At 54.5% G+C, this 12144-nt stretch overlaps 1 protein-coding gene across 1 annotated transcript; it reads left to right on the top strand.

The window, feature by feature from the left end:
• Nucleotides 1-6196: 6196 nt before the first annotated feature.
• On the top strand, nucleotides 6197-11936 carry NOBOX (NOBOX oogenesis homeobox). The gene is made up of 8 exons (XM_047094991.1): nucleotides 6197-6233; nucleotides 7775-8344; nucleotides 8952-9058; nucleotides 9407-9519; nucleotides 9799-9884; nucleotides 10097-10319; nucleotides 10644-10954; nucleotides 11635-11936. The coding sequence occupies exons 1-8, from the start codon at nucleotides 6197-6199 to the stop codon at nucleotides 11934-11936; spliced, it is 1749 nt and encodes a 582-aa protein (XP_046950947.1).
• Nucleotides 11937-12144: the final 208 nt, after the last annotated feature.

The following is a 12144-nucleotide window of genomic DNA, read 5'->3' as shown; positions in this document are numbered from 1 at the left end:
AGTAGTGCTACTCATACACAAAATGTTATTTCTGTGAATTAAACGTGAGTCCAGAAGAACTGAATTTGTGGTCACAACACTGGGATCAAGGCACCTGAGTGGCTCAGTCCATTCAGCATGACTCGATTTCAGCTCAGGTCACAATCACCAAGCGTGTGGGATCAAGCCCTGTGTCAGGCTCTGCACTGACACCACGGAGCCTGCTTGGGATTCTGTCTCCCTCTCTCTCTGCCCCTCCCCTGCTCATCTTTTCTCTAAATAAACAAACAGTTTTTTAAAAATTTATGGAGCATAAATTATTTATGGAGCACCTGGGTGGCTCAGTCGGTTAAGCGTCCAACTTCAACTCAGGTCATGATCTCATGGTTCGTGAGTTCAAGCCCCGTTGTGCTGACAGCTCAGAGCCTGGAGCCTGCTTCGGATTCTGTGCCTCCCTCTCTCTCTCTGCCCATCCCCTGCTCCTGCTCTGTCTCTCTCTCTCAAAAAGAAACAAACATGAAAAAAATTTAAAAAATAAAAATAAAAATGTTTATTTTTAAAACAATAAACTGGGATCGACAATTAAAAAAAAATTTTGAGGGGTGCCTGGGTGGCTCCATCAGTTCAGTGTCCAACTTTGGCTCAGGTCATGATCTCACAGTCCGTGGGTTCAAGCCCCGCATTGGGCTCTGTGCTGACAGCTCGGAGTCTGGAGCCAGTTTCCAGTTTCAGATTCTGTGTCTCCCTCACTCTCTGCCCCTCCCCGACTCTCACTCTCTCTCAAAAGTAAACATTAAAGATTTAAAAAATTTTTTTGAGATAATCGTATATTCACATGCAATTGTTAGAAATGATACGGAGAGATCCCATGGAGTCATTACCCATTCCCCCCTTGCGGTGGTAACACTGTACGTAAGTATGAAATAAGGTCACACCAGGAGACATATGTTGGCACTAGCCATAGAGCTTACTCAGCTGTCCCCAATTTGATATACATTCACGTGTGTGTGTGTGTGTGTGTACATCTAGTTTTACAAAATTTTATCTCACGTGTAGACTCACGGGACTGTCACTGGCCCAGCTTCAGAAAATTCCCATCACTGCGGCTCCCTGAAGAGCCACAGCCGCCTCCCATCCTCCTGCCCTAACTCCTGACAGTGGTGATTAACTTTCGGTCAAGGAACAATGACCACCCCCCAACGTATAAATCGCTGTGCCAAGCACTGAAGGGCCGTGACGGAAATATAAATAAGCAGTATAGCCTAGTGACTTGGAGGAGGGGTGGGAACCAGACTAACTGGGTTCAAATCCTGGGTGTGTCACTTACCACCGTGTGACCTTGACAAAGTACTCAAGCTCTATGCCACGGTTTCTTCAATACGACGTGGCTAATAAGAGTACCTCCCTGGGTTATTACGAGGATTCAATGAGTTGGTATTTGTAAAGCAAGAAGAAAGTGCCGGGCACGAACAGATGCAGGTTATCACTCAGGAACTCACATTCCCGCAGAGAACATACAAGGCTCTCAGGTCAGCCTGTGTTGAGCGCGGTCAAGTCAAGGCTAACCCAGCACAGTGGGAGGACGCCGCTCATTCGGGCTGTGGAAAGTTGAGATGGCTTCACAGAACAGAGACTATCTGGGCTGGGCTTTGAAGTATGAGTAAGACTCTGACAGAAATAAAAGGGAAGGATGGCATTTCATGCCTATAAAATGACACCATCTGTGGCCCTGGGGCGTGAGATGGCAAGAGCCATTCTGAGAAAGGACGAGCTTAGAACAAGAGTCTGTGAGGAGACTGGGGGGCCAGGGGAAGGTTGGGGCCAGGTTCTGAGGCATCTTGGATGCCATGCAACAGTTACTGCTAGAACCTCGCCATCCTGGAGTAGACTGGCATGGCACAGAAGTTTCTCCAAAGTCCTGAATACTGGGAAGAGAGGCTCAGAGGAGAAAGTACTAACTAAATCACAAAACACACGCAATGTGGTTTATTATTACTACAGGCTGATTAAAAACAAGCAGCAGAAACCCCCTCTCTTTCTCTTATCACTTTTTTTTTAACCTTATTTAAATCCAAGTTAGTTAACATAAAGTGCAATAAGGATCTCAGGAGTAGAATTTAGTGATTCATCACTTACATATGATACCCAGAGCTCATCCCAACAAGTGCCCTCCTTCATGCCCATCCCCCACCCAACACGCCTCCAACAATCCTCAGTTTATTCTCTGTATTTAAGACTCTCCTGGGGCACCTGGGTGGCTCAGTCGGTTGAGTGACCGACTTCAGCTCAGGTCATGATCTCACGGTTTGTGAGTTCAGGCCCCGTGTCGGACTCTGTGCTGACAGCTCAGAGCCTGGAACCTGCTTCGGATTCTGTGTCTCCCTCTCTCTCTGCCCCTCCCCACTCATGCTCTTTCTCTGTCTCAGAAATTAAATAAACATTAAAAAAAAATTAAAAAAAAAAGTCTCTTACGGTTTGCCTCCCTCTCTGTTTTCATCTTATCTTAGCAACCCCACGTCTTAAACATGGTCCCTGTTCTTGGTAGAAGCATAAAATCTTGAGTGTTTGGGGCCCGGGGGTTAGAGGTTATGAGGCTAACTCATGCCGGCACCTGTTTTCTCCCTGCCAGGGCTGTCTCCCTTCAGCCAGGTGTTCTCAATGCCCCTCACCGGTGACCTCAAACCATCCTTTCCTGGGATTTCCAAAGGAGGCCACTGGGCACCACCCATCATCAGCTTGGTCATCATGGGCCCACAGCGTTCATCTGATCATCCGGCCCTTTGCCCTCTTCAGGCTCAGGGCGCCCTGGTCCTTGAACCTGTGACTGCTTCCAGCTGCCCTCGGCCCCCCACCCCCACCCTCTGCCTTGGACAGGTGCCTCGCCTCCCGGTTGTTTCCGGGCCCTCACCGCCCCGTGTGCTGTGACTGGGCCCTCTCCCTGCCCAGGGCCCGTTCAGATTTCTGTCTTTCACAACTTTACTCTTGCCTCTCTGGTCCCAGGCCTGCCACGCCTGGGCGTGGCAGGTAAGACAAGAGCAAACGACCCTGTTTCTGCTTTGACATTTCTCTCAACCAGCCACCTTCTGGTTATCGTTCTCACTGTGGAAAGAGAAGAAGGGCAAAGGAGTCTTATTCTCCTCCAAGGGAAGACAGAGATGCTGGACTAAATGGCTCTTGATGAGAGGGTGAGTGGTGGTTTAGAATTTGACTCCAAAAACTAAGAACCACTCCCTCCCAGTAAAAATAAAAAACCCCGCCCACTAAGCCAGGTGAGCATATGAAGTTGTGTGACGATCACAAAGATGAAATCTAACCAAACAAGACTTAGAAATAAATATTCCCAAGCGCTCCTCAAACAACACGTTCTCGCCCTCCCTGTGAAGAGTGGTCTTCCTGCCCTTGGTGCTGGAAGGGGGGCTTGAACAGTACTACAGGTAAGTGGACTGTATCAGGGGGAACTTTTAACAGCATGTATCAGCAACGCTACCCCTTCCCAAGGAAACTCACGAAGATGTTCTTCTAAGCCTTAGGAGGCCAAATTCACTTGTAGCCATTAGAGCAAATTTTCATGTAAATCAACAAACGCTACGATATTTGTAAAAAAAAAAAAAAAAAAAAAAAAAAAAAAAAAGCCACGCAACAGCAAGCCAAGAATATCAACAAAGGAAGAAACCTTAAATTTTTCTAATGCAATACTCCAAGCCCAACAGGTTCAGCGATTTATGTGTTTAGAAAAATGCCAACATCTCCAATTCCCTTAAACACAAACACTTTGGTACAATTAGACCCTGAATCTTAAGGGTGGCGTTCAATCTGTGGGTGATTTGAGTCTTTGCTTTTCCAACCCTCGCCCAGGCAGAGGGCGACCACGCAGTGAGAGCAAACACAACATATGTGATAGAGAAGAATGACTTATTCTTAGTTTAACGTAGTAGGATAACCCATTAACAAATTAAGTGTTCCTGGCTCCTAGCTGCCACAGACACTTCAGTGAAGGTGAAAAGGTCCTTTTCCTCCATATAAGCCCCCACCACCTGCTTCCTCCACTCTCCCCTCCCACGATGATTTTAACTGACTTTGTTTTTGAAAGGTCTAGCAGTGTCTCAAACTCTAACATGAATAAAAATCACCTGAGGGGCCTGTTACAATGGCTATTTCTGGGTCCCTCTCTAGACCCACCAATTTAAATTTCTGGGGATGTGGCCTGAGAGCCACATTTTAAGCAAATTCCCTAAGACATTCGGATCTAGGGGCGCCTGGGTGGCTCAGTCGGTTAAGCACCAGCTTTGGCTCATGATCACAGTCCGTGGGTTCGAGCCCCGAGTTGGGTTCTGTGCTGACAGTTCAGAGCCTAGCACCTGCTTGGGATACTGTGTCTCCCTCTCTCTCTGCCCCTCCCCAGTGCACGCTCTGTCTCTATCAAAACTGAATAAACGTTAAAAAAAAAAATTCTGATCTAGGGAAAGGTTAGGAACACTCAGAACAGTGGGTCAAAGAGTAAAACTGGAGTACTTTGGCACAGGAAAGCAGGTAAGCTGAGGCTGAAAGAAAAGGGCCGGGATTTGGAAGCCTCCTGTCCCAGTAGGGAGACTGGTCTTTACCTCCTGGGCAGGCAGGGACCACTGCAGGGTTTTAAGTAGGGCTGGGACAAGGTAAGGTTTGCAATGAACCAACCTCCTTTTAACCTTCAGCTCACAGCTCCTCTGTCCCCCTCACCTTCCCTGCTCCCCCCATCCTAGGCCAGGAAAGCTCCCTGCTCCTCTGTGCTCCTAAGAACCTGTGTGTACATCTAACTCACCACTGACCACACTGGACTGACACAGTCCACTTACCTGGAGTGCAGTTCAAGCCCCCTCTCCACCAGCAAGCTTCTGCAGGCAAGGAACGGACTTGTGCACAGCGGCTGGCATACAGCAGGTGTCCCATAAATGTGTAATCAAGCAGACTATTGGGCTCCATTTACAACCGTATCACCGTTCTGATTTTTCCTGTAAACTCACTGCTCTGCACGCCTTGGTCACGAGGCCTCCAGTGCTCCCTTTCTGGCTGAGAAACTGGGCCCTATTTCTAAGCCCCTTATTTACCCGAGAACATTAGTCTGTAACAGGAGTCAGACTGAAACATCAGACTCCTGAAGTTTTCATCATACAGTCATGAGATTAAGCTGTTTGATTGTTTCTGTTGCAAAAAGAACGAAAGCTTTGGCCCCTCTTCCAAGGTGAAGTGTGCAAGCCAAGCCCCTCAACGGAATGGGCACGCAGGGAAACGGATGGATAGGTGATTGTAGCAGGAAAGCACGTGGTGTCCAGAGTCTTTTAAACCCTTAACGCAAAACACCTGGAGCTTGGTCTGGACCCCCCCCCCCAACTCCCCACCCGCACACACACCACCCCAGCCTATGCCCAGCTCCAAGCACCTGTTTCAATCTGTCCAGCACTTCCCACGGGTGGGCAGATGTAGACATAAGGAGGCAGCAAGGAGAATTTTAAATTCTGAATTTTCCTTAAAGGCAAGAAACATGCTATGAACTAGGAGTTACAAACATCACCCGTGTGAGCGCTCCCTCGTGAGGCTCAACGAGGTTCTCAAAGATCACAGTAGGCTATCCAAGCGGGGGGGGGGGGGCGAGCGACCACAAAACCTGGGCCAGCCGAGCCTCCCCGCCGCCCCCCGCCCCCCCACCGAGGCCTCCGGCGCGTGTGTGGTGGTGCCCCGGCCACGCCGCGGGTTCGGTGCGGCTTACCCGGCAGCACGGGCTCCTTCTTGCTCTTCGTCGCCGGAGGCTAGCTCTGTGCTCTCAGGCGAGTGGAGGGGTGGGAGTTCCGGGGCAGCCTCGGTGAGCCGTGGGGACGCGGACAGCCCCGCGTGGGGCGCTCCCTGGATGAGCGCTCCAGGGTGGGTGGCCTTCCCCCAGTTTGCACGGAGCTCCCGGGACCGTAAGCCAGCCGTCGGGGGCAGGCGGCCCCGCGGCGCGGAGGCGCGGGCCGAGGGGAGGGGCGGCGGGCCGCACACCTGGGCCGCCCTCGGGCCGGCGGGGGCGGGCGCGGCCCTGCAGCTGCCCCACGCGCCCGGGTGGGCCTCGCCCTGGCGGCGGGGTGAGGGGCGCGGGCTCGGGCGCCCCGGGGCCCGTGCGGACCCCGCGCACCTGCCCGCCCGCGAGGCTTCATTAGGCGGCGCGGGGGCAGCGCGGCGAGTCGCGGCGGCGCGAGTTCGGGCCATGGAACCGGCGCGGGAGCCCTGCCCGGAACGGCGGGGTGAGCGTGGGGCGCGCTTGGGAAGGGGGGGCTGGCGCCGGGCCGCGGGGCTGGGGGTGGGTGGGAGGGAGGCCCGCCGCCGCGCGCCCTCCCTCCCTCCCTCCCTCCCTCCTGCAGGTTCCCATCTCTCTGCACGCGGGGCCCCGAGCCCTGGGCCCCTTCGTGTCCAGGTTCCGACACCCGTCCCCTCTCCTACCGGGGCTACATCACGCTGATAGGTCTCGTTTATTGAGCACCTACCGCGTACCAGATTTGCTAGGCTCCAAGCTCGCCTAAAATGCGGGAAGCCCGACCCAGCGTGTCCCTCCTTCCCCAGGCCACCATCCAGCCTGTCCCTTCCCCGCCACGCAGGCCGGCGCACACTCCTCACCAGCCCCGGGCCCCGTTCTGCTAGACGGGTCTGATGCACCCTAGGAAACAACCTGACAAAGCACCTTCGCCCCGAAGGTCCACCTTTCTTTACACGTCGTTAGAAATTCGCATTCCTTTAGATGGTCTGTCTTACGTAATTTTCATTAAAATAACAGCAGTTCTTAGTCGCTAGTCAGCATCTACTTAAAATTTTTCCAATTTAGGGGGAATGATAAAGCATCTGGGGATTGTGAGGAAGGTGAACTGGAGAGGTTCTGGGGACCCCAGGAAGGACTCTGCATGGCGACTAAGCGCTCTTTGCTGGACTCTTCGGGCAAATCACTCAATTTTGTAATCTGTATGTCCTCATCTGTTAGAATGAGCTATCAACCGTGCCTTCCTCACAGGGATTAGGTGCACACTGTGCTAGTCTTTGAAAAGTGCTTAGCACAGAGCCTGGGACATGGTAAGTGCCTGGTGAATGAGACCCAGCCTCAAGACAGACGAGCTCGGAGGATGAGCGGAAGGGGGCTTTCGGTGCACGCCCGGTGTGGCTGGATCACACTTCCTTACCTGTGCAGGGAGGGGTGGCCCGCGCCCAAGGCCACAGTGAGGTTCTGCTTTGCAGGGACGGGCAGGAGGGTGCACACAGGGTTGGGGAGAGTTGGCAGGGGCAGAGTGACATCTGTGGATGGTGAGGATGGCTGTCCCCCTGAGTTCCCTTGCTGTCCTTGCCTGGGCTTCTGGAGAGCCCCCAATTTCAGCAGCATTCCTGCAGCAGGAATGAGATCCAGTCTTAGAAGCAGTCTCTCCCTCCTCCTCCAAGTTCACCCCCAGCTTCAACATTTGTCCCTTAGCAATGCCTGAACAGATGCCTGTCCCTCAACTCACATTCCAGGTGTCTGGGGTGGGGGAGAAAAGGCAATTCCCAGAAAGTAAGTGCCCCCCAAATCGGGATAGCCCTCCTACCATCTGTGTGTGTGAGCTCAGGCCCCCTTCTAGGTGCATCTATTTGCTCACATTTTACAAAGCAGTGGGCTATCTAGTTTGATCTCGACAACAGCCAAGCCTAGAATTTTTACCCTCTCTGACAAGTGCACAAGTGAAAGGTTGAGGCCAAACGGGACACAGGCCGCAGAGCAGGAAGCCGCACATCCTTAGTCCAGGCTTTTCCTTCTCCCGGTGCTAAGGTCAGTGGGTGATGGTCCCCACAGGCCAGGAAGGTGGAGACAAGCCCCTGGCTGCTGGGCCAAAAAAGGAACTGCGGCAGAGGTCAGCCCCCTGCGCTCAGGATGCCCCAAGTGAGGAACTGCCCCCCTCCTGCATCGTCCCCGGGCAGAAGCCACCCTCAGACCCCCCTGGAGAGCCATCTGGGACAGATACCAGGAGAGGGGGCCAGCCACCTGGTTCGGGGACTCTCCACAAAGACACGCCTCTGGCCCCACCGGGACCCCAGCCTCCTGGGGAAGGCTGCTCCTTCCCAGTGAAAGAGACAAAGCCAGGGAAGAGGTCCTACTCTCCAGCCTCCAGTAAGCAGAAAACACCCAGTGCCGCGGGTCTGGCCTCCACACCATCTCCTGGTGTCACCCACTCAGCCCGTGCCGCACACAACCCAGTGCCTTGTGGGTCAGGCCGGGGGCCCTGCCATCTGGCCAACCTCCTCAGCACATTGGCTCAGAACAGCCAAAACACAGATCAGAAGAGGTCCCTGGAAGTGACCTGCCAAGTTCGGAAAAAGACCCGGACCCTATACCGCTCAGGTAAGTCCCCAAAGTTGAGAGGAAATGTAAGAGAGCAGGTGTCCTCTCTGGGAAAGGAGGGCTCAACACAGAACATTGCAGCTCCAGGAGATTGCAGTGTGGTTAGTTTGTACATCCCCTTGTCCTGATTCCTCTCTCCACCTGTGGCAGAGCCATGACCTCTGACCCTCAAAGGGAACATTGGGTTGCCTCATCAGAAAGTGAAATTGGGGGGGCGCCTGGGTGTCTCGGTCATTAAGCATCTGGCTTAGGCTCAGGTCATGATCTCATAGTTGGTAAGGTCAAGCCACGCATCAGGTGAGCTTGAGCCCCGCTTCGGGTAAAACATGAGCCCTGGGTGAGCCCTACTTCTCTTTCTCTCCCATTCACTGACTTGGGCCCTCTCCCTTTATCAAAAAGGAAAAAAAAAAAAGTGAAATTGGGAACAGATTAGTGAAAGTAAATACACAGTTCCCTGCCACAAATCCCAGGAGAGACAGAAGGCCCCAGCCCAATGGGGAACTTTGTTGCAAGCCTCTGGGAAGACCCTTGAGTTGGGGACAATGGTCCCATTTGGAAGGCATCTTTCTCCTGTTGTTTGTCCTCATGCAAGTTTCTTCTCTTCCAGACCAGCTGGAGGAGCTAGAAAGGATCTTCCAAGAAGACCACTACCCAGACAGTGATAAGCGCCGGGAGATTGCCCAGACTGTGGGGGTTACCCCCCAACGCATCATGGTAAAGGGGGCTGGCCAACTGGCATCAGGGTGGTGGAGAAACCACCAACTGGTACCCTTGAAGGAGTAGGGCAGATGCTCGACCTCACCCCATAGGGGCCAAGGTTAGGTCTCCGATCTGGCTGTGTTCTCGCCTGTTTCCACATTGCCACAGCCTCAGCTTAGAAGAGGAAGATACCTCGGCTATCTAGATGAATCTTTTCATAAAACCAACCTTGCAGAGAAAGGCCTCTGAAGCAGGGTGGTAAAGCGACCTCCCAAAGTCCCGTAGCTCATTGTGCGACAGTCAGAACCTGAGTCTGAGTCTCTGCTGTGCTCCTCGAACACTTCTAGGGTCTCTCCCCTATAGGTGTGGTTCCAGAATCGCAGGGCAAAGTGGCGGAAAGTGGAGAAGCTGAATGGCAAGGAGGACAAGGACAGCCCTGCAGACCCCGCCCCTACCGGGGCCAGCAGTCAGTGCAGGTACAGATCTCTCCTCTTCCCGGATCACCCAGGAGGTAGAGGTAGGAAGGGGGTAGAAGCTGGGCACCTGGGGTCGAGGAGATCGCATTGGAAAGCTGGCCGTGAGGCCGGGAGCTGTTGGCCGATATTTAGAGAGACCTTGGATGGAGGAGGGTCAGGAAGTTGCCAGGGTCTTGTACGAAGGCAGTTTTTGGGAATCTGGTGTCCTGTGCCCTGCACTGAGCCCTGGTCTAAATGCAGAGACACTAGAGATCCAGTCTTCGTTCTGTCTGCCTCCAGCTCTGCAACTGAGCTGCCAGCCGCTGTGCCCATGGACCCAGAGCCTGGTACCTTCCCTCAGGAACCCCCTCTGGATTCTCTTGCAGGTAAGCTGAATACTCGCTGAGGGTAATGTGAGGGAAATGGCAGCTGGAAAGACGGCAAAGACCAAGTCCTTTCTGGCTAGACGTGAGAGTGGGCCAAAGCTGTCCAGTGTTTTGGTCCAGTGGGGCCCACTCAAGGAGAACTAGGCATGGCACACCCCAAATCTGCCTCCTCCTTCTCCTACCCTTGTAACTCGTCTGACCTTGATTCCTAGAGCCTCCCATGCTGCTGGCCTCTGAGCACACTCTGGCCCCAACCCAACAGAGTGAGAGTACTCAGAGGGTAGCAGTGACCCCACCGCTCTTCAGCCCTCCGCCAGTTCGAAGAGTCAACCTTCCTTTTCCCCTTGGCCCTGTCCCCACCCCCCAAATGATGCCTCTGCTGCTGGATACCCCAGGCAGTGACAGCGGCCACAAAGATGGCTCCTGGGGGACAAGGTATGGAACCTACTGGGGGTGGTCCTCCGAGTTATTGTGGGAGGGGTATAGAAGGAGAAAAGACAGAGCTTGGTTGGGGAAGGGTGAGCTGAGAGAAGCGAGGACTCATGCTTGTGATGAGGATTAAACGGAAAGTGGATTTAGAGTGGGAAAGATCTAGAATATCATAGCAACAGTGTAGGCATGAGGGCGAGAAGCCAAGAACAGGAAGAGAAAGGAGGAAGCGAGTCTGGGGTCATGGAGATGGGAAGGGACTCACCTACTGTGTGGTCACAACGAGGAGACTCCCGTGAGCCTCACCAGACACTCCTTTGTCCCCCACAGTGTCACCCCACCATCCACCTGCTCATACTTGGAGGAGCTGGAGCCCCAGGATTACCAACAGAGCGCCCAGCCGGGACCGTTCCTGTTCTCCCAGGGTCCACAGAGCCAGCTCTACCAACAGCCTCAGCCCCAGTTCTCCTACCTGCACCCCTTCCCCTTCCCCATGCCCCACCCCCTGCAGCCTCTGCTGCCGGATGACCCCCTCTTCACCTCGCCCTATGGCCCCAGTGCGGGGACATCACAGGGCTACTTCCCAGGGCCACCGCCTCCGTCAGGGCAGACGGTGCTTCAGCCACCTGCTGGGAATGCAGGTGAGTCATGACCGAGGACCGTGACCAGGGGCAGACCACCTCACTTAGCCGAAGGGCTGGCCGAGGCAGCAAGTGGACCACTTTCCTTGCCCCTGGTCGTCTCTACGAAGTGCTTAAGTTTCCCGAAAGGCTGCAGGGCAGAGCGAGAGCCTTGGAGCTGGGAGTTCTGAAGTCAGGCTCGGCCATTCCCAGCGTTGCCGACTCTCGGTTTGCCTGGCTCTCAAATGGGAATAATATCCCCATACCGGGGAGGGATTGGCGGAGGATTAGCAACCGCATGAGGGAAATCCTTGACAGCTGATCTGAGCATTCAGACGGGCCACTCGGACCTCTGAAATCTGGACGCAACCGTCGTCGTAAGACTAAATTCCAGTAGAAGGGGAAGAAAGAGTCTGTTCCCAGTCTCCCTGCTGCCTGCGTGAGGGGGCGCTCAGCCTGGCCCACGACCCACTCTGTGTCAATGTTCCCAGACCTCAGGACTTAGAGGCAGGAGTGTGCCCGACCCGAGGGCAGGGAGCTCCTGGTGCTAGGACTTCACCCACACTGGCACTGGGTTCCTAAGCTGGGTTTCTGTGGGAGGAGGAGGAGGAGGGGGGTGGGGAGTCTGTCACAGAGAATGTCCAGCCGTGGGGGAGACGCTTAATCCTCTCTCACCTTTCCTGCACTCTTTGACCCCACAGGTACAGTCCCCTGGAATGACCCTTGCTTTCCAGAACTGCCTTTCCCTGGTCCCTTCTGTCCGCAGGCCCTGGGGCAGCCCCCCGGAGGGGACGGCTACTTCCCTGATCTGCTCCCAGCCCCCTATGCTCCGGCCCTGAGCAGGCAGCCTTCCCCAGGTGTCACCCGGCTGCCCGAAGGGGCCAGGCTCGAAACGGGACCCTTCCTCGGCAGGGCCCCCGAGGAGCAGCCTGCCCCCTGTGTGGAGGGGCCCCCCGCAGCCGAGGAGCTCCGAGCGGAAGAGAAGGACAGCTGTGGCCCCTAAGTGTGGGGCCAAGCAGTGTGGAGGAGCAGGAGAGGCTTGGTGCCCCCTCCAGGAGACAGCGATGTCAGGACAGACTGCAGAGTCTCCTGACCCGGGGGAAATCGGACATTTCCCCTCTGTGGGCTCACCTTGCTGGACCTGATTGGAGAAGGATGAGGGCCCGCCCGCCCGCCCTCTTGTCCACACCTCTGTGTGACCACCCTGAGAA

This window comes from Lynx rufus, unplaced genomic scaffold, assembly GCF_022079265.1.
Source record: "Lynx rufus isolate CCGP_SWC_20201006 ecotype Redwood Valley unplaced genomic scaffold, mLynRuf1.p SCAF_4, whole genome shotgun sequence".
Lineage (NCBI taxonomy): Eukaryota > Metazoa > Chordata > Mammalia > Carnivora > Felidae > Lynx > Lynx rufus.
Note: the sequence above shows the minus strand (reverse complement) of the source record. Positions and strands in the feature narration are given on the sequence as shown.